This window comes from Leptonychotes weddellii, chromosome 12 (genome assembly GCF_054177405.1).
Source record: "Leptonychotes weddellii isolate Sample4059 chromosome 12, ASM5417740v2, whole genome shotgun sequence".
NCBI lineage: Eukaryota > Metazoa > Chordata > Mammalia > Carnivora > Phocidae > Leptonychotes > Leptonychotes weddellii.
In genome coordinates this window covers 20,785,592-20,811,275 of record NC_138380.1, presented here as the reverse complement: position 1 = coordinate 20,811,275, position 25,684 = coordinate 20,785,592, and the positions used below count along the sequence as shown (strand labels likewise).

General features: G+C 38.2%; 1 protein-coding gene across 2 annotated transcripts in view; it reads right to left on the bottom strand.

Moving 5' to 3' along the window:
* TNPO3 (transportin 3) overlaps positions 1 to 25,684 on the bottom strand; it is a 78,569-nt gene that overhangs the window by 9,815 nt on the left and 43,070 nt on the right. For both annotated transcript variants that reach the window (XM_081800117.1, XM_081800118.1), the window contains 12 exons: positions 25,232 to 25,339; positions 23,274 to 23,365; positions 21,236 to 21,375; positions 18,248 to 18,439; positions 15,503 to 15,594; positions 14,591 to 14,667; positions 13,041 to 13,101; positions 12,030 to 12,170; positions 8,434 to 8,550; positions 7,076 to 7,170; positions 5,572 to 5,728; positions 3,903 to 4,070 (listed from right to left, as the gene is read on the bottom strand). In XM_081800117.1, coding sequence (XP_081656243.1) covers positions 3,903 to 4,070; positions 5,572 to 5,728; positions 7,076 to 7,170; positions 8,434 to 8,550; positions 12,030 to 12,170; positions 13,041 to 13,101; positions 14,591 to 14,667; positions 15,503 to 15,594; positions 18,248 to 18,439; positions 21,236 to 21,375; positions 23,274 to 23,365; positions 25,232 to 25,339 — 1,440 coding nt within the window. The remainder of the gene's footprint in view (positions 1 to 3,902; positions 4,071 to 5,571; positions 5,729 to 7,075; positions 7,171 to 8,433; positions 8,551 to 12,029; positions 12,171 to 13,040; positions 13,102 to 14,590; positions 14,668 to 15,502; positions 15,595 to 18,247; positions 18,440 to 21,235; positions 21,376 to 23,273; positions 23,366 to 25,231; positions 25,340 to 25,684) is intronic.

The window sequence follows — 25,684 nt, the reverse complement described above, 5'->3', positions numbered from 1 at the left end:
AGGATTTTAAAGTCAACTCTCAGTAGAATAGTCATATCTAGTCAGCTCCTTTGTGATACCTGCCTGTTCTTTGGGTTGGAAAATTTGTTGCTCACTCTGGTTGCTAGTTAGAATATTATTGGGGCACCTGGGTGGCTCAGTGGGTTGAGCGTCTCACTCTTGGTTTCGGTTCAGGTCATGATCTGATGGGCTGTGGGATCCACTGCTCAACAGGGAGTGTGCTTGGGATTCTCTCTCCCTCTGCCCCTCCCCCGACTTGTGCACACTCTCTCACTCACAAATAAATAAATCTTTTTAAAAAATGTTGTAGGGGTGTCTGGGTGGCTCAGATGATTAAGTGTCCGCCTTTGGCTCAGGTCATGATCCCAGGGTCCTGGGATTGAGTCCCGCATCGGGCTCCCTGCTTAGCGGGGAGCCTGCTTTTCCCTCTGCCTCTCTCTCTCTGTCTCTTATGAATAAATAAATAAAATCTTTAAAAAAATATATTGTAAAAGAATATTATTTACATCTGAGCATAGTCTCTTTATACCTTTTACATGCACAAAAAAACCTTACTTCCTTCCTCTTCAAACTAAAAATCAAATTCTAGAGACTTCCTCTGGGTTATTTTCAGTTGAACTGTTCTTTGAGTTAGCTCTAAATTTTCCATGCCTTTCTTAAGTAGGGTGTACACCTTGGTCGTAGTTTTCAGCAATAAAATAACCTTTTATAACTAAATTCTTTACATTATATATTCCCCCATTATGTTAATTTATGATAACATACTGGAGCAAAAGTAAATATTATATTATAAATGCTTAAGAAGTCCTGCGTAATTCTCCAAATGTTGCCCCCAAGGAAGATAACACTCTACTAAGACCAACAAGGAGGGGCAAGAGATTCAGGAAGAACCCTTAACTGATAAAAAGTTTTGGCATCCAAAAACAGCCTATGAGTTAACTACAATATAGCCCCAACCAAGAATAAGAAGAGAAACTAAAAAGCAAAACTAATCAGCTAGCACACAATGGGTCTCATCATCTTCTAATAAAGGAATCTGAGAAATCTGGTTGAAAGCACTGAATAAATTTGCCACAGATGGGTATCCAACAAAGAAGGTAAGGATTTAAATATATTCACGTATATTCACGTCACATGACAAAGCTGATAAGCCATCTTCTATTGAAAAATCCCTCCCGTGTGTTGAATTTTGAAAATGTTACAAAATTAAGAAAGTGCTCAAGAATGCAATTTTTCTTTGGGCTTACAACCTTATAATTTCAATCAGTTTACAGGGTACAGACAACCTGTATTTATGTAAGAGTTCATTTACAAAAACTCAGTTGTAAGTTGATGTTTATAGAAAACAATCACTTTAAATTGCTTGACACCCATTCTGTGGGTATCTATCTATAAACTCTTATGAGCCCATGGATATCTGGTTTTTGTTCCTGACTCAACTCACTGTTGTAATTTTCTTCCCTCTGTTAGCACCTAAGCATATGTTTACAAATTAAGAATGTTTTTATTTTTATTTATTTTTTTAAAGTTTTTTTTATTCCATTTATTTGAGAGAGAGAGAGAGAGAGAGAGAAGCAGACTCCCCGCTGAGCAGGGAGCCCCACACAGGGCTCAATCCCAGAACCCTGAGATCACGACCTAAGCCAAAGGCAGCTGCTTAACCAACTAAGTCACCCAGCTGCCCCAAGAATGTTTTTATAAAGTTAAATTTACATAATAAGTTTTCTGACACCTGGGAAACAAGTATGTTTGTAAAAATTAACAGTATGGAAATTTTATTTCTCACGTCAAGGACTTTTGTGATTAAACCTGTTGGCACTGATGGGGTTCACTGAGTACTTTCTTTATGAAAACACAAAAATATAGCCATATTAGATTGAAAAAGAACATGCTGAACAACTAGCAATAGGACCTGTAGATACTATTCATTCCTGAAGCACTTGAGCTTACATGAAGAACTGCAGAGCTACCTGATGAAACCAAAGTCACATAGGAGCCTCAAGAGTTTGCTATAGAAGAATTAGGGGTGCCTGGGTGGCACAGTTGGTTAAGCGTCCAACTCCTGGTTAGGCTCAGGTCCTGAGATGAGCCCAGTGTTGGGCTCTGCACTCAGCTCGGAGTCTGCTTGAGAGTCTCTCTCCCTCTCCCTCTGCCCCTCCTATTCGTCCCCTCTCTCTCTCAAATAAATAAATCTTAAAAAAAAAAAAGTTCAGGGGCACCTGGGTGGCTCAGTTGGTTAAGTGACTGCCTTTGGCTCAGGTCATGATCCTGGATCCAGTCCCAGAATCGAGTCCCGCATTGGGCTCCCTGCTCAGCAGGGAGTCTGCTTCTCCCTCTCCCACTCCCCGCTCTTGTGCTCTCTCTCTTTCATTCTCTCTCAAATAAATAAAATCTTTAAAAAAAAAAAAGTTCATGTGGCTGTTTTGGAAGATAAACCTAAAGAAAATGTGAGAAATTTATCAAGCATCTGCCTTACACATGACCACCTTTCACTTTAGCAAAAGATCAAGTAAAGCAGATGCTCACTAAGACAATATAAACCAATCGCTGAATTTTGGAGATGAACACACAAATCCAAGGCAGAACTTCTGGCTCAGTAACATCAGAATCTAACAGTAAAAGTGTACTCTGTTTTGTGAAACTGCTGAAGTTGAGGCTAACAACTGTCATCAATGATATAAAGCAAGAGATAACATTAAGATGCATATGGACTTAAAAGTTAAAATAGGGCGCCTGGGTGGCTCAGTCGGTTGAGCGACTGCCTTCGGCTCAGGTCATGATCCCGGAGTCCGGGGATCGAGTCCCGCATCGGGCTCCCTGCTCAGTGGGGAGTCTGCTTCTCCCTCTGACCCTCCCCCCTCTCATGTGCTCTCTCTCTCTCATTCTCTCTGTCAAATAATAAATAAAATCTTTAAAAAAAAAAAAAAAGTTAAAATAAACTTGTGCATCTGGATTTTTCTGTGGTTCTGGAAGATAGCTCACTTTAACTAGAACCAACTGTGCACTTTTCTAAACTGCTTTTAATTAATATTAAAAATTATATATCCGGGCGCCTGGGTGGCTCAGTTGGTTAAGCGACTGCCTTCGGCTCAGGTCATGATCCCGGAGTCCTGGGATCGAGTCCCACATCGGGCTCCCTGCTTGGCGGGGAGCCTGCTTCTCCCTCTGACCCTATCCCCTCTCATGCTGTTTCTCTCTCTCTCTCTCAAATAAATAAATAAAATCTTTAAAAAAAAAAAATTATAAATCCTATTTAAAAAATAATGTATAGGCTATGTATACTTAGTACCACTATGCTCAAAACTTTCATGCAGTACACATAACCTGATTTGTGATCATGTGGCCCAGTACTGATATTATTTGGACATTACTGGATAGCCTAAAAAAACCTTCCATGCTCAGGTGATAAATGACCTGGATCAAGAATTGAAACAAGATGCAAGTTAATCCAAAGGAGAAATCCAAGTGTATATTGTGAGCTGATTTTCTGCTTCTGTATCCCCAAATGCTCTGGCTAGATTTATTACCAAGGAAAACCTTTATACAGTGCTATGCTTGGAGTGAATTCACTTCTTGAATAACCTGTACTACTATGTAACTGATATGTGGGCATCTCTCACAAGTGAACAAATTTCTCACTGGCCAGCACACAGCTGAATTCAATGCTTAGTATTCACTTCAGGTAATACAAACCCTGTGACAGTGACACCAACATGCTTTCAAAAACCTAATAATGACTTACTGGCCTTCTACAGGCCCCTTCATCGAGTAATTAAACTTAGCAATATGCCTAGATTAGGTTCCATGAATATACAACAGAGCTGGTTTCAAAGTTATAGTCTGCCTCCAGGGACCAAAGTTTAAGGACTGTGAGAATGGGTTCTTCCTGAAAACAGTCTTACCGGTCTGTCAACCTGCATGATCTCCCAGAGCACTTCAGCCACATCTGGTAGGGTATAGGGAGGGAGACAAAAGCAGCACGTGTGGAGCAGTTGGCTTACAAGTTGCTGTCCAAGCTGGTTCATCACCTGTCCAATCAGTTCTTTCCGTAATTCAAAGTCTTCTTCGTGCTATAAGGAAACAAGAGCAAAAGATGAGTTCTAATTTCAACTCTCCACGCTTAATAATTCCTCCTTCCTGGAAAAGGAAGTATATATAAAATATAACAGCTAGATTCACAGACTCCAATAAAATGTTCTGCCCTTAGGAAGAAAATATCAAGAAGTTAGTATCAAGGAAATGGGCATGGATTTCAGCTGAGATTAACCTTAACCCTTAGATTTTTCATGAATAGAAAGCAGAAGAGAAACAATGACTAAAGGTTACAGGTAGCAATTTTAATTATTTTTCAGAGAAAAATAATTTAAAGTGTTCCTATTTCCTTTTTTAAAACCAACTGAATTGGGGTGCCTGGGTGGCTCAGTCATTAAGCGTCTGCCTTCGGCTCAGCCCCGATGCGGGGCTCAATCCCAGGCGGGAGGCTTGCTTCTCCCTCTCCCACTCCCCCTGCTTGTTTTCCCTCTCTCGCTGTCTCTCTCTGTCAAATAAATAAATAAAATCTTAAAAAAAAAAAAACAACTAACTGAATAAACAAAGACTTCTATCAGGTACCTAATCTTTTCTATCAAAAAAAACCTTATTTTCTTCCTCTCTCTAGTCTTGAATATACATATATTTCTAATATCTTGAAAAAAATAACTTTTTTTTTTTTAAAGATTTTATTTATCTGAGAGAGAGAGACAGCGAGAGAGGGAACACAAGCAGGGGGAGTGGGAGAGGGAGAAGCAAGCCTCCCGCCAAGCAGGGAGCCCGATGCGTGGGCTCAATCCCAGGACCCTGGGATCATGACCCGAGCCGAAAGCACTCAACAACTGAGCCACCCAGGCACCCCAGAAATAACTTTTTATAAATTGCTTTTCACATCTAGTTTTCTTCTTTTTCTTTCTACTTTTATGACCAAACTTCTTAAGTAATTAGCCCACTCACATAGTTGCTTATTTCTTCACTGTTCTCTATTACCTTAAATTCTAATCCATATTTAGCCAAATCTACCTTTGAAAATGTGTGAACTATTTTACTACTCCAGCCCAACTATCCTGACTTTCTCTATGATTTATGCCCCAGTTAAGACTATCCTTCCTTCTCTGATCCATCCAAATTCCACCTATATCCGATGGTCCCACTGAAGTCCCTCTTCTTCCAGAAATTAATCCCAACCCACTTCTGACCAAGGAGTTTTCCCTCCTCTGATCTCATAGCAATCATGACTTTTATCACTCATCTGGCAATCAAATACTGCCTTCCTATTGTTATTTAAATATTCATACCTGTTTAGCTCTTCTACTAAACCTCGAATGACATGGGAGCAGAAATACTTTTAGACTGTTATATATACCTTACAGCACTTAGTAGAGGCTGTCTTAAATCTAATAGTTAATGTTTTGGTTAGTGAATGGTATGTACCTACCAATATAGATCAAATAACAAGAATCTGGTTTTCCCCTAAGAAATGAGGAAGACATGTAAAAAGTGATGAGCTGCAAAGTAGCAAGGTACAATGTTTATACTTACATCATTGGCTACCCCTGTATGGATAAGGTCTCGTAGGAACCTCATGACACTGCAATTGGCATCCCGGTGGTCCAGGGTAGTGGAAGCAATGGCCCACTGCAAGATAGGGATGACCACTTGGCTCCTCAGCAAGGTGACAGGGCTACGCTGAATAAATCTGGTGTGGAAAGACAGGCTAGATATAAATGACAGGATTAGGCTCTACAAGCAGCCAGAGTAAAAGGCAAAACTACAGATGGAGACAGTAAAAAATCAGTGGTTGCTAGCAGTTAGAGGGTGAGGGAGGGCTGAACAGGTGGAACACATGGATTTTTACAGTATTAAATCTATTCTGTATGATATTATATTGGTAGATACATGTCATTACACCTTTGTCCAAATCCACAGACGGTACACCACCAAGAGTGAATCCTAATGTAAACTATGGACTTTGGGTGATAATGACGTATTAATATAGGTTCATCAATTCCAACAAACGAACCACTCTGGTGGGGGATGTTGACAGTGAGGTAGGCCATGGTGGGGGCGGGTGAGCACTGGTATATGGGAACTCTCTAAACTTTCCACTCAACGTCCCACAAGATTTCTCAGACCCTTTAATGTACATGGAGAATCTCCACAAAAAAGATACAGTATTTTCCAAATTTACTTCACAATGCTTATGTGCAAAGGGCATCTCTGGGGATCAGTTTTTCAAGGAACACACATTGGGAAAACAGAGACTGGAGAGTCCACCCAACGTTCTCCCGTATCAACAACAACAAAGGTGTTTCTAACTTGTCCAAAAACTAACCAAAAAAACGTCTGACATACAATCCTGAAATAGTCAATACTACTTTGCATTTGTGATAAAATATGTATTAAATATATAATTACATATAATAATCTATTTTTCATAATTTTTAAATGCTTTTATGTTCACTAACTGATTTGGTTCAAATTCCTTAGCGAGGGACTAAAGAAAGAATTCAAAGGTTTGGCAATAATCTAAGTCAGTGTTACTGGTAAAAGGAATTTTAAGCAAAAAACTGGGGTGGAAAGCTGGGGGTAGAACCAGGAAGTGCAGAACAAGATACCTTCTAAGGCACCTTAAAATCCTAAGAATTTTTTACTCTGAGATGTGATTACATCTAAAGGATGCCAAGCTTCCTAAAGGAAAAAGCTGAAGTGGATCATGTCATTAGAGCAGCACAGAAAGTTAAAACTACAGGGGATTCTAGAGATTTTCTAGTCATATGTTTTTACCAAGCTGGTTTTGTCTTGTCCATGTTCTCTCCTTTGTGATAGAAACCCAGCTGCTTTACCCTGCTCCCATCCAACTCCTTTTCCTCACTTACAGGGATATTCTGGTTCACAATTTAACTTTGGGCTATGAATCATTAACCTACCTATACTTCACTAACCTCATTTTATAGAGAAGCAAACAGTCAAGTGTTACATGACAAGACGAAGCAGTGATGGGGATAAGCAATAAAAGAAAGGGTTGCTCTTCAGAAGGACTGACCTGGTGGCCAGCCTGAACAGGTCATCCACAGTGTCAGGGTGATTCTGGAGCCCATTCTGCTGTTCCAGCAGCTGAAAGGTAGGGATGCACAGTGCCTAAAACAGAACAGTGGTTTTAAATAAATGCTAGTATATAAATCCAACAGCATTCACACTTGCTAAATATCACAACATATACAAAAGGAACAAAGTGGGGGAAGCAAAGTGGGAAAAGAAAAAGACTATGATGAGAATCAGATCAAGAAAAGGAAGAGAGAAATCTTTCTCAATTGATATACTTTTCACATATGAAGTCCACATTTCAGAAAGGGTTGAGGGTATAAATTTTAGTTGATGAAACTGGACAGATGTCATCTCAAAGTTTTAGAAGTTTCCGGGGGCACCTGGGTGGCTCAGTTAAGCGCCCAACTCTTGATTTCAGCTCAGGTCATGATCTCAGGGTCATGAGAGTGAGCCCCGCGTCGGGCTCCATGCTAGGCATGGAGCCTGCTTAAGATTCTCTCTCCCTGTTCCCACGCTCCCTGCCCAGCTCACTCTCTCTCTCTCTCAAAAAAAGAAAGTTTTAGAAGTTTCTGAAAGTAAAGACTGCTTATGTACTAGATATGGTCAAGTCCACTAAAGGAGTAGATGAAGTTTTTTTTGAAGTTTTAAGGATAGTATGTCGGTTTTATTTCTGAGAGAGCACGCCAGTGGGGGTGGTGGGCAAAGGGAGAGAGATAATCTTAAGCAGGCTCCACGCCCAGCCCAGAGCCTGATGTGGGACTCGATCTCACAACCCTGAGATCATGACCTGAGCCAAAATCAAGAGTCGGACACTTAACTGACTGAGCCACCCAGGTGCCCCATGAAATGTCAATTTTAAAGGGCAAGACATCTTGTGAAAAGGAGCATCATTAACTCCCTAATATATTTTCCTCCCTATGACTAGGAGGGAAAAAAGCAGTGTATCAAGAGCCTTTTCCAATGCCTACTATTTACCCTATGACCATCCCTGCTAATAAGTGAGTTAGTTCACTGGTTGTTCTAGGCAAGAACCTAAAAATAGAATCATGCTTGAGCTTAGAGATCTTTTGTTTTATATCCGTTTGTTCCCTTTTCCACCTCTCAAAAAACCATTATCTCTAGAGAGCATAAATTTGGCAGTAATAGCTGTAATGATCCTTACAGTCATATGGTCAATCTCTCATTCTCCCAGGCATGTCTGTCCAGAGAACAACTAGCAAGTTTCTACCTCTCTGTTATTAGGAAATCAATATGCCTGGAGGATAAACAATGAGAAGCAAGAGAATTCAAAACATGGTGAAGAACAAACCGCTCAGGGCTTTAATCCCTCCAAGATACTCCCCAGGGAAAACAGACCTGGAGCATGTCTAGTAGTCCCTGCCGACAGCCCTCTTCCATGCCGTATTCATCCACAAGGATACTGCCAAGGTACAGGAAACAGGAATGCTGATGTACATGGTACACATTCACCATCTGCCAAGGGAGAAACCAGTTGTTCAATTCTTTACCTGCCTAAGTATCAACTTAGGAAACTGTCTGGAGGAAGAAATTCAGAGACAGACTGGTTTCTTCTCTTTAAGGCAACATAGTAAAGCTTGTTGGCAACATTTTTTGAAACACAGGGCTCAATTCTTCAATAATTTTCAAGTACTCTTTTTAGAGTCCTTTCAGCCTTTGACCTTTTATCTTCCCAAAACAATGTTGTAAGAGAGCTGTATAATAGCTCAAGCTGGAAGCCAGTAAGATGCAATCATCCAAGCTATTTGCAAAATCCTAGCATAAATCCCAATACCTAAAGGTTGTTCTTATTTGCATTAAAGATTAACTATTAAGAAAAAAAAAAAGCAAGCATATATAGCTATAGCAGGGCTAAAAATACCAAATACCCTTATCCTGAAAGAGACTGTGAAAGCACTGTTTAAATTTTGAGTTGTTTCTAAACCCCTCTACTTAAACTTTTAAGTAAAAAACAGTGTTTCTAATCAAGATACCTGGATCTCAAGAGAATAAAAATGTTAATACAATATACATATTTGAATTAAATGATTTGTTTAGCATTTTTTCCCTATTCTCCTCCAAAAATTAAAATGTAAAATGCCATCACAACACACGTATTGATTTTTTTTTTTTTTAAACACAGGCCTTGAACTCATGACCCTGAGAGCAAGACCTGAGCTGAAATCAGAGTCGGACGCTTAACCGAATGTACTGGTTTTATTATATAAATTCAACTCAATGAGTGTGGTGGGGGCTGTAAGACAAAGTGACTGACTCTTATTATTAACATATACCACAGAATGGGCATGTGATGAGAGCTATGACTCTATTCGGTGTTGTATACTCAAAACTATGTGCTCTACATAATGAATGATTTAAGTCAGGAGCTGGTAAACGTTCTCTTAAAGGGCCAGATAGTAAAAATTTTAGGCTTTGCTGGTCATATGATCTGTCTATTCAACTTTGCCACTATAGCACAACTGGCCAATACAGAATACTTAAATGAATAAGCATGGCAACCTCTTAGTAAAACTACATTTACAAAACCAAAACCCATTGGTTCTAGTTTGCTGACTTCTGATTTTTGGATCTTAGTAAAACTACATTTACAAAACCAAAACCCATTGGTTCTAGTTTGCTGACTTCTGATTTTTGGATTTTAAAAAATACTTTTCATTTTTTCACATATACTGACTTTAGAACACATTTCCTATACAAGGTGCTACTCAACTGGGTTGGTCGCATACTTAATTAGCAGGAATAAAAAAAAAATCAAAGTCATGAGGGTATCCTCTAACAGCAAAGGGGCACTAAATCAAGTTATGTTCGACCCAGAATGGATTACACTGAAGAGGACATATAACCAAAGGTGGAAACAGTACAAACATGCAGTACAAACATATGGTATCCTCAGGGTACAATAAACATAAACTTCAATCAAATCTATAATATAAAGGAGGCAGGGCTGTGCATATGCCAACTGATACTGCACTAGCATGACCCTACTTGAGGGTGCATGCTTCCTTAAGAATGAGGTGCCCAGGAGAGACAGGCGGGGCAGGGTCACACCTCTGGGGGCAGTCACCACAAACTTAGCTCTCCATCCTCAGGAAGCTGAACTGTAAATAAACGCTGGCCTCTGCCCGCTGCTGTCTGTCCTTGCCCTGGCTGTTCTGGTCTCTCTGACCACTTTGCACAGAGCGAGCCCTTTGCTCTCCCCTGCTTGCCCCACCAGCCCGGCCACCCTGCATCCCACCCGCCTCGGCTCCCAGGTGCCACCAAGGAACCGACACCTCCAAGACCAGCAGAGTTGCCAGGCAGGAGCTAATAAAACTGGCAAGAATAAAGGTGTCGTGAAAACATGTGCTTGATCCATAAAGAGATTCTAACCCAAACCCTATATATTGTACAAATGGACACTGCTCCTAATGGGAGGAGTGACTTATTTTCAACATTTTTAATTTGTTTTCTTAAGGGTTTACGATTTTGAATTTTTCTTATTTGTTTGAAAGAAAGAATTTTGATTATATCAAGCTGAGTGAGTGCAGCCTGTAAAAAGGATGTTAAGTTGTCGGTAAAATATGCAAGCGAAGAGAAATATATTGTACAAATTCTATTAAAAAAGGCGGGGGGATGCCTGGGTGGCTCAGTCGGTTAAGCGTCTGCCTTCGGCTCAGGTCATGATCCCAGGGTCCTGGGATCGAGTCCTGCATCAGGCCCCTTGCCCAACATGAGCGTGCTTCTCCTGCTTCCCACTCCCCCTGCTTGTGCTCTCCCTCTCTGACAAATAAATAAAAACAAACAAACAAAAAAACAACTGGCTGGCTCAGTCAGTGGAACATATGACTCTGGATCTCAGGTTTATGAGTTTGAACCCCACGCTGAGTGTAGAAGTTACTTAAAAAATAAAATTTAACATGTAAAAAAAAAGGCACCTAGGGTGCAGAATTTAAGGGGGCACTCATTGTCAGGGTCAGCTCCTCAGAGGGTTTGCCTCCTTAAAATCTGCACCATGGATATACTGTCCAGGTAGACAAAGGTCACTTCTGGCTGGGTGGGTGTGGCCCAGCCTGGAGCTGTGCATTTTCCCTCAATGCATGGATGCAAAACTTAAGAAGGCACTTACTCCAAGTCCTGCAAATGCCAACGTTGACACTTTGCCTTGCCTCAATCTAGTCCTGGCTTTGCTGTAAGGTTAACATCAAATTACTTAGTGATCTAAGTTACTAGTTATAGGCTTTGTTTATAGAATAGTTCTTGATGTGAATGTGATCTTAGAGAACTCATACATTGAGTCACACCATCATAATTATGTATCAATCTTGGTGATTATGAAAGAGTCAAACATTTCTTGACAAGTAACAGACTTATGTGATCATCTGTGGTTGAGACAGAAAAAAATTCCTTTGGGCCAAGAAACAGCAAAATTTGACAGGACACATTTTAAAAAGAAAAATTAGTATAAAAATGCTTAGCGCTGGTATATGAGAGCTGAGCATTAAAGTGATTCTCTTCTTAATTTCACAGTGGAATGTGTTACTATTTAGACTATCACTATACAGAATAGATTATAGGCAGTTTCCCTCAGAGACAACATACCACAGGCACCACTTATCTCTTTCAAATATTCTGGAGTTTGTAATTTAATAAATACAAAAGTGTTTCATTTCATCAGCAAAGTTTTTGTTCTAAAGACTCCTATTTCAGGGGCGCCTGGGTGGTTCAGTAAGTTAAGCGTCTGCCTTCAGCTCAGGTCATGATCTCAGGGTCCTGGGAGAGGCACCAAGTCAGGCTCCCTGCTCAGCGGGGAGTCTGCTTCTCCCTCTCCCTCTGTCCCTCCCCCCGCTCCTGCTCCCCCCAACCCTCTCCCAAATAATAAAATCTTTAAAAAAGAAATAAAGACTCCTACTTCAAATTCTGTACACTTTACGTTTTCCCTCTCAGGAAGAACTTACCTGTGTAACCAGTGGCTGAAGCAGGGCTGCAGATCCTTTGCCTACACAGCGAACAGCAAAGCGGAGGCACCTGCAACAACGCTCTACAATCCGATTATCAGCCCGGTGTTTATTTAGAGTCTCAGATAAAACTGGCCATATCTGAGTCAAAAGTCAAAGAGCACAAGAAAGAAAACAATGAACACCTAAGAGCTAAAAAAAAAATGCTCCCAAGTTGGTAACATCTGATTTGGTTTTCAAATAATTTGGGAAAAGCTTTCTTTATAGGAAAACACGTAGCCTGAATCTAGTGTGCATGAGTGCATGTGTGCGTGCGTGTGTACGCAATATGCTATCCATCGCTAAAACACAACCACTTCTTAAGAGAAGCAGTGACTCTTTAGAACAGGAAGAAGAGCATGTCTAACTTCACTAAAAGATAAACTTTGGAATTCCTGATTTAGGATGAAAAGAATTAGTATGAATTATAGAGGAACAGATGTTTAAAGACAGTTCTGATTTGGAATTCTTTGAACAAAAGGGCACAGCTAATAAAAAGGCACTATTTGATACTGTCACTTATGGATACTTGGTGTTTCCCCCCTGAAGTCTGAAAAGCACTTCTCAAAACATGCCTTTTGATCCTCATATTACCCTCCGTGAAAAAAGGAGAAGTGTGTTTACGATTGGGAAACAAAAGCAATGAGGGATAAATGGCTTTGTCAAAAAAAATTCTGCTAGTATTAATCAGGCCTCCTAGCAACTCCAGGATTCACATAGTTAATCTCTCTCTACTTCTCTGGACTTTGAGTGCATTTCCCCACAGTCTGTTTTCTTATCAAATCTTAAGTAAAAAATATTTATTTGAATATAAATTCTTCTATTCATTGAAATTTAAACTGTATCAATTGTATCAACAAATTCAATCTTCCTATGAACCTAGAAGACAATACCTTCTCACTTTAGTTACCCACAGCCTTGTAAGGAAAAAGGAAGAAAGCCTTGTTCCACGGGCATCCGTTAAGCACTTACTTCCTGTATGACTTTTTGGCACGGATGAGTCTGTCCATTTTCCACAATGGGATTGGTGTGTCTGGGGAAAGGCAACAACCCAAAATAGTAAAAGAAGAGCAATTTAACTGAAGAGCCACAGCCCCGAACCCCGCTAGCTTACTTGGTAATATTGTTACCACATAAAGAATACCAAAATAATAAAGTTATTTATGACTCAACACCTTTTCCTTCTATTCAGTCAAACAAACACAAGCACATGGTTTAAATCATTCCCCCTCTCCCTTTTTTTGCCACCTTTAAGCCACTTCCACTAAAGCATGGGAACTCAATCTAACTCTGGCTTAACATGGGTTGTGGAGCACAATTATCTTTTTCTTTTTTTTCTCTTTAAAACCAGAATAGGTAGACTCTTCTAAATTAATAAAAAATATTAATTAAAAACCAGGTTATCTAAATCCACTATGAGAAACCAAGTACTGTTCCACTCTCAGCATTAAAAGGCAAAAGCTTCAGGAATTCTAGTCTACCCAAGATGTTTCTCATGGTTCTAGTCTGAATCCAGTGATACATGATATGGGCCCACTCATAGTATGTCAAATCCAATTACTTGTCTAGTTCTAGAATCCATTAATTTGAAAGAAAGCAGGAAAAAAATCCTGTATGATTACCAACCTCTTTAAAAGAAAGAAATTCTTTAATTTCAATAAGCTCAACAGCAACTTAATAAAAATCTTATTTTCTTTAAATTGGGGGATTTCCATCTATTGCAGATTTTCTTCCATTTATTGTGAAGTAAGGACTGTTGGTTGGGCTTTCAGAATGTCATATAACAGGGCTATCATGATTATATAAGAAAAGCACTGCACCAAATTAAAAAGAAAAACCTGCTGACAAGAACACATAAGCTAACACACCTCAGTTTTAACTTACTCCACATAGGCTTTTACATAACAACTACTCTGATATTCCAGTTATATCTATGGGTCTGACAAATTATAAAAAGCTCTCAAAACTCAAGTGCTTTTTTTAATCATTAGGCTCCTCTTGACTTCAAAGAAAGATCCTTCAAAGAAGGATTAATTTCACGTGATCAATGAAAAGGCTTCATGACTTTTTTGCATCCCTACAAAACACAGCAATAGCTCTGAAAGTGTGGTCCTTGGAATAGCAAGCAGCAGCAACAGCATCACCTGGGAACTTATTAGAAATGTAAATTCTTGGGTCCTACCCAAAATTCAATTGACTCAGATACTCTGGGGATAGGACCAGCAATTTGTTTTGATAAGCCCTCCAGATGGCTGTGGTGCATGTTAAAGTCTGATAATCACCAATCTAGAGACCAAAAATTTTAATTACATTTTAGAGGATCTTTTGACAAAGGTCTGCCAAGAACATATTCTTAGACTTTGTCTTTGCACCAAAATTTCGGGTAATGGGCTTATCAGTCTCCTAACAGAAGAGATTATAGGCGGCACCTGAAGTTTAGGAAAACAACACTTGCTTTCTCCAATACACAATGGTCTTATTTGAGCATTAACCCAAGGCAGGGAACCAGTCTCACTTCTTACCTAAATATTACTGCAAGGCGATCTAAGAACACAGTGGGATCTGAGGATATACCATTGCTGGGCTCCTGAGACAACAGCTGAAGGGACAGAGAGGCATCAATACCCTGTTGTTACACATACATACCTACCGCAAGCACTGCAACATACATCCTTACATCAACCTCCCTCTCAATCTCTGCTTATTTCCTTCTAGGGTGGTGCAAACTCAAATAGTACAAACTTTTAAATTCATATTGTCAAACTACTTTCCTTCACCTTACTGCATCATGCCCAAGACTGCATATTACTACATTTTACGACATGATCACTGTGGAGTGGAAAACAGTATTATTTAATTTTTTTCCCATTTACTTTTATAATGACCAAGACATTATATACATTATATAATATAGATCATATGTAACATTATTATATAATCTATATCTTTATTTCACTTTCTATTACAACACTTTTTTTTGCTTTTTTTTATTACAACACTTCAAAATGACTAAGGCTTCATAATAAATTTTAAGAGATAAAACAAGTTGCTTCTTATTCTTTCCTAAAATTTCTTAAATGTTTCTACCAGAATATCATTAGAGATAAACTTTAGAATCATTATGTCAAATTCTATTATTGCACTATAAATGTAACTTGAGAAGAGTTGACAACTTTACAATATTCTTGAAGGAAACATGGTAGGTTATGGTTTTGGTTTCTAACTTGAATGGTATTTTCCCCATTATATCTTCTAAATTGTATTACTGATAGTGAAAATCTACTGATTTTAGAATACTTATTCCATGTAGGCAGCTCCCTTGACAGATTTATTAATTTTAATAACTTTTTAGTTCATTCTTTTGGCTTGTCTAGGTAGATAAAAGATCACCTGTAAATTCTGTCTTACTAAACCCCTTTTTAAATTGGACTCACCTTTTTCAATGCCATAACCTGAACAGAACATAGTTCACTAAGGCATTCAGTAATCTTATCCAAAGGTAACCTGGCTAGGACAAGTGCTGTCCCTGCAAGACAAAGAAAAATACAAATAAAACAAAATAAAAGCTGAACTGAGGTAACTCATTGGTCTCCATCATTTGACTAACAGAAGAGGCTGGCTGGTTTCACTCTTTTAAAAAGATCAACATTGCTTTTTCAGTTATAGTATCTTGTTATTTAGGTCGGTTTCTCTTTATTTGGCTTAGACAACAAAGTGACCTTCACACTAACATTTGTAACTGAAGTTAATATTAAATTCTCTCTCCTCAGCAGACTATGGGTTTAAAGATGTTTAAATACATCTCCCCTTCCAATTCTTCAAATACTTAAAAAAAATCTCCTTCACAAAGCCAATGCCAAAGCTGTTTTTATATAGCACAGTACAATGGTTCTCAAACTTCCCAGAGGTTCTGATCTAGCATGTCAAGGACAGCCTTTATTTTTGATAAGTACTGTAAGCAATTCTTATCATCAGAGAAGTGTGAGAAACATAATTTTTTTTGTAAGAATGGGCTGAAATTAGAGATCTGATTCTAGTTATACCATAACAGAATCTATGAGCTAGGTAAGGTATTATCTCTGGGCCTCAGTTTCTTTATCTGTAAAATTTTGAGTGCTTTGAACAGAAGAATAAGTTAGTTTGCCTTTCTTTCATTTTTTAAATAGTTGCAAAAGCCTACCGACCCCTTCTTTTATTAAATAAAATCTTAACTTGGAACTCCAATAAAATACATTTATAAAAAAAGTAGCTAGCTTAAAGTGGGAATAAAAGGCCCAGACCCTTCTCATTCAGCCTTCCTCTTATCATAATGCCCATCAAAGCTGAAGCATCTCCCCCAGAGCCAAACGATTATGTATCAGTCTAGGTCCTTTCCAAGGTAAAAAAAAAAAAAAAAATTCCATGACTGATTTTTCTCTCTTCCAAAATTTCATTCAACAGAATAATAATCAATCCATAAGTCAAAATGTGAATGAAAAAACTAAATGATTTTTCCTGGTAGTCTATAAGCCATGGGTGAGTTAGACTTATTTAAAACCGGAGGGGGGACTCTAACTTAAATATGCTTTTTCCTTTTAATTCATTCCCACAGAAAAGAATGTTATTATAACTTTTATTTTTTGAATTTTTTTTTTTAAGATGTATTTATGGGGCACCTGGGTGGCTCAGTCGGTTAAGAGGCTGACTCTTGATTTTGGCTCAGGTCATGATCTCAGGGTTGTGGGATGGAGCCCCAAGTCGGGATCCCCATTCAGCTAGGAGTCTAGGTGGGATTCTCTCTCCCTCTGCCCCTTTCCCTGCTCACATGCACTCTCTCTCTCTCAAATTACATCTTTCCTTTTTTTTTTTATTTATTTGACGTATATAGAGAGAGGCATGAAAGAGAGAGCACAGGCAGGGGACAGAGGAAAAGGGAGAAGCAGGTTCTCTGCTGAGTAGGGAGCCCAATGCAGGGCTCAATCCCAGAACCCTGGGATCATGACCTGAGCCAAAGGCAGACGCTTAACCAACTGAGCCACTCAGGCACCCCATAATTACATCTTAAAAAAAATTTAAAAATAAAAAGTTTTATTAAGAAGATATCACTGATGACGGAGATGCCACATCCTACAACATACAGGTTAGACGTCACTTCAGTATCAAGGTTAAATTTCACTAGAAAATTACGAGATGGCAGAAATAACCACTAGCAGTAATTCAGTAGTAAGAATATCTGACTCTGATTCAATGCTTTATTACCTATGCCTATGAATGGAAACAACAAAAACCCACGCTACAAAAAGAAAATCTGTCTTGGAAAATGCAGATACACTGACTGGAAAGGAACTTGGCCATAGATATAGAAAGATCAGTTAGTTCCCACACAAGGTCATCCAGTCTAGCCAAGACTAACTTGTTTGCTATTCACAGAGGCTTAAATGATGCCACACAGGTTATATTACCCAATCTTTTATTTGATATATCCTCAATCCCCTCTAACTACAAGCTGTAAGGATTTCACTACCTCACAGGGCGCCCCAATCTGTTTTCAGAGTTTAGTTAGAAAGTGCTTTCTTTCTAAAAGCCAGTACATGTCAACAACTGACTACTACTCATAAAATAAATCTGTTCCCTCTTTTATAGGATAATCTTTCAAATATTTAAAAATAGCCATCATACTTAAAGTCTCTTCTTTTTTCCTAGCCTTAATCTAGTTCTTCTTACTCTGAACCTCATCACTACTTTGGCTGCTTGCCTCTGGATAGGCAATCACTGAGTGTAAAGCTGATCCATAATGGTTAAAGACCACTAAGAGACCAAGTTTCTACTGACAGGACTGATCCACACACACTACCTTTAAGTTTCCACCTACCACTTTGGTATGGCAATGCTATCTGGTTTCCCTTTTTATTCTTTCCCCAACTCAAAAAGGAACTATGTTTAGTTCAAATGTGTCATCGCCACCCCAAAATTTAGGTCTGTGCTATACACACTGTAAGCAGTTTGAATTAGTTATACGGCCTTAAAATATTCTAAGAAAAGAATGCATGTATATATAATCAACACCTTCCCCTGAGTGGAACAGCCAACTCTCTCCATCACTAAGCATCCTGCAACTGAAAAATTGGGATCTGACTAGTATAAGATAACCCTCCAGAAGTGGCTTAGAGACGTTACTTGTTAACATCTGAAGTAAATACCTTTTAGCAAGCCCACAGCAGCTTCTGGAGACAACATGAAGGAATCAAGGGAACGGGCAATCTCCAGGAGTCCATTAAAGTGCTGAGCCATGTGGTCTCGGCAGACAGAGCAAATGTTATGAATGGCTTTGGCTGCAGCAGAAGCCAGAGGCTTTTCACACAGGCCTTTCATCAAATAGCCCAACACAGGGTCTAAGGAGAGAAACCATACAGTAGACATTACATTTCTGAAACTCAAGGAAAACTTCTAGTTTCTTAGAACAGAGGTTTATATCCCTGCCCTCCCCCTTTTAAGCAAAACAACTATTTAAAAAAATGAAATGTGTTCAAACTCCAATATATAAAACATAAAAAAAGGAGCTCATCTCACTGACATAGTGTCAGGGAGCCCTGGGTCCTATCTATCCACCTTCTATTTCTTTCCTCATGGCTAGGCCTTCACACAGCATGGTTTGAAAACCACTGGTGGATAAGACCATCCAAGTATTAAGAATAAGGTAATATAAGAAAGAATATAAAGCTCACTCAGAGAGCTACCATTATTTATACTCAGAGATGAGTCACTATGTAAAAACAGCCTACGTTAATCAGGACAATGACAGTTATCTAAAGTGGACACTTTTATACTTGCTTCTTTATAGTTAGAAAAGGCCTTAAAAACAGGCAGATTGAGCTTTAGTACTTCTAGAAAAATATTCTACTTTGTAGCAAATGTAAGTGTTCCAAAGAAACTGATCAAACTGGTGAATTTCTATACAGCACGTTCTACTTGTCTTTTACCTTACTTTATAAAAATCAGAATGATTTTCTATGGAAAAATCACATATGATTAAAAGAGCACTTTATAAGTATGTCAGAATAACCTCATACCAAACCATGAAAGAAGGAATCAAAAGAATGTCAAAAAGCACATTAAAATGTTATCTCCATTTCTAGTCTAATGACCGATCTGATACACCAACCAGCATGAACCCTTGGCCCCCTCCACAAAAGAAGCCTAAAACTTTTAAGCCTAGGAATCAGAAGAACTAAGTATACAGTATAGGGAACTATAATACTGCATGCTTCTGTGATTCTCAATGGAACGTATTGTTTTAACTATTCTAAAGTACAAACATGTAGCAATTTGTCTTATTGCTGAAGCACACATTTAAATGAGATACTGCATGGTGGTACTGAATGATAAGGCTTAACAAACAAACTCACTTTAGTTTCTTGTGGAAAAACATTCAGAGAAGAAAGTCAAATGTTGAGATAGATAACAGAAGTGAAGAATCTAAGAATTAGAAAATAGGTATTTTTTTTTTAAAGATTTTATTTATTTATTTGACAGAGAGAGACACAGTGAAAGAGGGAACACACGCAGGGGGAGTGAGAGAGGGAGAAGCAGGCCTCCTGCCGAGCAGGGAGCCTAATGTGGGGCTCGATCCCAGGACCCTGGGATCATGACCTGGGCCGAAGGCAGATGCTTAATGACTGAGCCTCCCAGGCGCCCCTAGAAAATAGGTATTTTGAAAAAAATCTTTAAATGGTATGTTGAACTTGAAAGTATCTCAGCTATAATGTGAGCATGTCTATCATATGCTCTACATACAGAAATAAGAAAAAAGAAACATCACTTTTTAAGCAAGAGTTTCAAATAATAAAAAAGATCATATGTAAAATAAAATCAAGCTGAAAGGTGGTAATAAATATATAATCCAGTAATTTCACTATTGGGTATTTACTCAAAGAATATGAAAACACTAATTCAAAAAGATACATGCACCCCTATGTTTAATGCAGCATTATCTACAACAGTCAAATTATGGAAGCAACCCAAGTGTCCACTGAAAGATGCATGGATAAAGAAGGGGTGTAAACACATGTGTGCATGCACACACACACACCGGAATATTACTCAGCCATAAAAAAGAATGAAATCTTGCCATCTGCAACAACATGGATGGATCTGGAGAATATAATGCTAAGTGAAATAAGTCAGAGAAAGAGAAATACCGTATGATTTCACTCATATGTGGAATTTAAGAAACAAAACAAAGGAAAAAAGAGACAACCAAGAAACAGACTCTTAACTACAGAGAGCAAATGGATGGTTACCAGAGGTGGAGTGGGTGGGGGGATGGGTGAAATAGGTGAAGGGGATTAAGAGTACACTTATCTTGATGAGCACCGAGTAATGCACAGAACTGTTGAATCACTATATTGTACACCTGAAACTAATATAACACTCTATGTTAACTATACTGGAATTTTAAAAAAAAATGATGATAATATAAGCATAGGAAATACATCAAACTTAATATATAATTAGTGATATTCACAAGTTTGGGGTGTTCTTAAAATTCTCAGAACATATCACTCCTATCAGGGGGGCTTAATATATACTACCCTAGATAAATTATTTAGTCTCTTTGGATTTATCTGCAAAATGAGAGGAATAAAATAAATGACTTCAACCTTTACTTTTGATTCTAAAGTTACTCTGTATAATCTTTATTTTTTCAAGCCAATAAGGGCATCCAGAGGTTATGTAAGTCAAAATTCTTAATTTTAATTTGTACTTATTTTGTTTCAAATGAGAATTCTTGATTTTTAAAAGGAGCATGTATTTAACACTGAAAAAAACCTTTCCTTTGCTTTCGCCTATTAATAGCACCTAAGTTAGAACTACAGGGAGTCTGATTAGCTCAAGCATGTGCCAGAGACTAACAGCAATGTTCATGCCAAAGCAGACTACTAGAAGCAAACTGTTTCCCTATCTAGAGATCTAATCTTTCAAAGATCCCTTCTCCAAAGGATGATCAGTTTATAAATGTTGTGTCAACTAAGCAATAACTCATAATACAGTATTTACTCTCAGTGTCTAGAAATATTCTACCTACCAATAAAAATAGAGAACAAGCGAACAAGAGCAAAAGTAAGAGAAGAAGAACAAAATCAGAAAAATCATTCTCAGCAGCTGCAGAGGAGTGAGTTCATACGTACCAAGAAACTGAGGATTTCGATCAACCACTTCGCTCATCTCTCCAACCAATTCAATGCTGGTGTATCGCACAGCTGTATGTACAGTCTCTGGAAGACGGACAACTCCTTCTAAGACCTCCACAAGTGTTGGATTGTTCTCCCTGAGTACAAAAGGCAAGTACTCACAGTTACTGATTTCGGAGGTTAGATTCTGGTCTAGTAACAGGCCGCAAAAAGACAAATCATTGCTTTTTTCTAAACACATAACCATTTGGATGAAAGTCCTTAACATTTGGTATGAAAGTTTTTTAAGGCAAAAAGACAGAAACAGAAGATACTGTTTCAGAGAAGCATACTGCTCCTTAATCTTCTAAATGCCAATAAAGTATCTAAAGACACATCCTGCTATCAAATAAGGTTCTTCAAATTGGAGAGGCAGGCATTTACTGTGGATGAATGTCTTCTTTTAAAGAATCTGTTTTAGTTATTCTTATATCTGCAGTACCTAGAACAGTGCCTGGCACATAGTGGGCACTCAATAAATATTGAATGGCTAAATGAATGAATAATTCTCACAGACCACTTGGTATTAGTTCTTCTCCAAAAGATTTCTGATAGCTGGATACTGGAAATTTTAAGAACAGGTAAGTATGGGTGGGCCAGCTCACTAACTAAAGGAACAAGAATACAAGCTGCACGAATAGGTAAAGGTGCCCTGACTTGGAACATGAGGGAAAATTAAAGTTAACCAAATACTCTCCATGGCTCCAAGAATTTATTTTTTCCCTTTCCTTGTCTTTTTTCCACTCCCCAAGAATACTGGCTGAAATTCTTTATGCCCCCGTAGTGTAGGATATAATCCAGAAACGAAAGATGTTTAAAATCCAAATAATGTCCTGGATTAGAGTAAAACCACTCCATGCTGATAAACTAAGTCCTTATATACACTAAAAAATTATAATCATGCAGTTGGCCTCAAATGTGGATAAACAAAAAACAATATAAAAATCTTCTCTCATTTATGCCTTATGTTTCCTGGGAGCACTAAGCTAATTTTTGAGACTCTCTACCCATCCTTTTTCACACCAGCACATATCAGTTAGAATAGAAGTGATTTTAATAATCTTCAGACTATCACTGAAGGTTCCAAAAGATACCAAAACAAATTTAAGAGCAAACAGTATGGTATGTAATTCAGGACCAGTACATCTTATTAGAGAAAAACAAACCTACTCTATTCTCCTTGAATATTTACTGGATTAGAAACAATGTAAGATTTCACTGACTAAACCCTAAGTAAGCAGCTAAGTAAGAAGCACTATACTTTTCATAAATACATGCCTTAACCATCTCTCCAACCAAGGCCTGGGATAGAGCTCAGTTGCAGGTTATCTGATCACAATACAAGAAAACTTAATAGATATTAGCATCAATTTATAAACTCACAGCACAAATTTTGTTTTTAGGAATTCATGTTAAAGTAATAGAATTTCTATGCTACTCAATCAGAAATCAAATTCTAATAAATTAAAAATTTCCCATGACAATAACAAAAATAACTGCCCCTTAGATTTTGCTACTCTTTTAAGGTGAAATGGTGCCTGTCTTGCCTTTCTGAAACTCACAAATGATTCTCTAAGGCAGACAAAAAGGAGAACAATATAATGAAATATTTGTAAGGATAACTTACCCAAGGTCCAAAAGCAGAGGAGAGCTAATTAGTGCCTATTCAACTGCTTTTAAGGAAGTACCAATAATTTAACAGCCTAACAAATTTTTTATTATATCAACTTTCACAAGGGAGCCTCAGTTGGAAAAATAAATCAGCATTATCTTCCTAGCATCAAGAACAAAATAATTTTAACTCTAAGATATGTGGTTAAAACATGAATATCAGCAATGCATGCTACTCTGGAATAGACTCTAGAAGTCAGAAGACTAGGCAGCATTACAGAAGAAGTTCTAAGAGTTTCCAAACATATACCATATGAGAAAAATGGTGTAATTTTCCTTCCTTTGATATTTAGAGTTCCCAGCAAAAGACTTATTAGACACTCACGGATCAACACTCTTTGCTATAGCAGCCATGATAAAGAGAACCGCTTCTGTCACCTCCCAGGGTGGGTTGCCTTCTTTCAGAGTAGAATATAACTAGAGAAGAAGAGGTGGATTATGGATCCATTAAAAGGAAAACAGAATAGAATTCCAAAACAAACAAAACAAAAAATCCTGTTAGTTAAAATAAATCCAGCCCCTTGTTTCTAAATTAATCATCTCTCAGAGCCAGGGGAGAATATTATTTCATTTTTCACATCTTCACTAACGACAAGTAACTGCTATTTTAATATCCGAAATAAACCCAGTTAGATTCCCCAAGAGTGTATCAAGATTATCATCTGCCCCCACAAAATGAGTATTATGGAAAAGCAAAACATATTACATGAATGTCTTTTCCTGATCCCTATAATAACTGCTAAATACATAAATACACTTAAAATTGAGACACAATGTAAATTTCTTATATATGTATTGATTTTACATTTCTATTGTTTTAAAGACTTATCCGCATCAACACTAGTAGTATAAATTCTTAAAAAGTAGCTATTTAGAATTCCATATCCAAGCAAGGGGAGGAAAAAGGGAGACCAAGCAGAATACTCAAGAGATGTTCTAGTCCAGAAATTTCCCAGGGTATATCCATCTGATTGGCAGTGAGTTTAAATAAGGTTTCTGTAGTCAAATAACAAACACTGCTAAGTAAGATAAAATTAAATATTCTCCTGTTGTAGGACTTCACCGAGCCTTTAACATACTGTTTAAGTCATTTCCCAATTTTAATTGAGGATTCCCCTCGCCCCCAAGAACATCTCATAGGACTGGTGTTCCACAGAATACATCTTGGACAACACTGACAATTTAAGTAAATTTGTAAACTGAGATCTGAAGAACAAGTAACTTGCTCAAAGCCACATAGTGAATGACAGAAGAGCTGAAATGTGAACACAGGTCATCTGCTTATGATCTGGTGATCTCACTGAATCTGCTTTCTAGGAATCTTCAACCCTTTGTAATTAGATCAATAAACACACTTCGCTTAATATAAAGAAAAATAGGTTGGGCGCCTGGGTGGCTCAGTTGGTTAAGCGACTGCCTTCAGCTCAGGTCATGATCCTGGAGTCCCAGGATCGAGTCCCGCGTTGGGCTCCCTGCTCGGCAGGGAGTCTGCTTCTCCCTCTGACCCTCCCCCGTCTCATGCTCTCTCTCTCTCATTCTCTTTCAAATAAATAAATAAAATCTTAAAAAAAAAAATAGGCATAATTTTATTAACACTTTCTAAATCAGATTATGCCCCCAAATATACAAAATGGCTGGGTTACCAAAAAAATAAAGGTTAGTTCAGTATTGCTGATAAGCATCAAAACGAGTATTTCAGAGCTTAGAGCATGATCCAGCAATATGAAAACTGCCTGAAATTATGCTAATGTTAAGTGATGTGGAATGGTGATGATTGCAACCTTATGAGGTAAAATGTTACTCGCTGTCAGGAAAATCATAGGACTATGAATCTTCTACTCTAGTATAGTCACCTCTGGGATGAAACTGCACAGGAATCTAACCGTAAGTGTGGACAAAGGAAATGCCAAATAACTAAAAGAGTTGCCAGGATTTGGCACATAATTAATAAAGCAGAAAAACTTGCCTATTTTCCTGGCTAGGTCCAAGTTCCCTATAAATACCTTGGGGCCTTAAGGTTTATCTATGATTTTCCATTCTGACTGGACAAGTAGAACAGCTTTCAACAGCAAGAATAATGAGAGTAAACCATAACTGAACCATCCACAGACTACTAAACAAACAAAGCTACTATATGCCAGGCAGTGTGCTAGGCACCTGCATATCTACTGTCCCATTTAGCCATTAAAATTTAAGAAAAAAGTGGAACATTTACAGAAGACACAGAAGTGAACACAACTCAAGTGATCAGTAAAACCAGTAAGAATCTCCAAATGGACTTACCTGAGCAAAACACTCCATAGACCCAATCAAGAAAATCAAGTCTTTCACCAGATCTGATACCCTCATCCGAAACTCTCCAAAGTCATCAGTCTCCTCAGGAACCCCCTCCTGAAATTTCAAGTCAGAGAACATTTCTTTTAAACTCATCACTAAGGCTTTCACTGACCTCTATAAAATCAAGAATAAAGAAAAAGCCATTAAGAGATTAGTTGCCTAAATCAAAGGTATTTTACTATATATGGTCTCCTAAACTTTTAGGTATGTAAAGTCAATACAACCTATCCTCTACCTTTACTATGAGAAACTGTTCTTCCTTTTACCCCTTTTTCCAAGCCACACTTTGCTCTGTTGTTGAAAAAATTTGAGTGGTCGGGTGGGAAGTGACCTGGAAGAGGTGGTAATTTAAGAGTTTATAATTTAGGGGCGCCTGGGTGGCTCAGTTGGTTAAGCGAC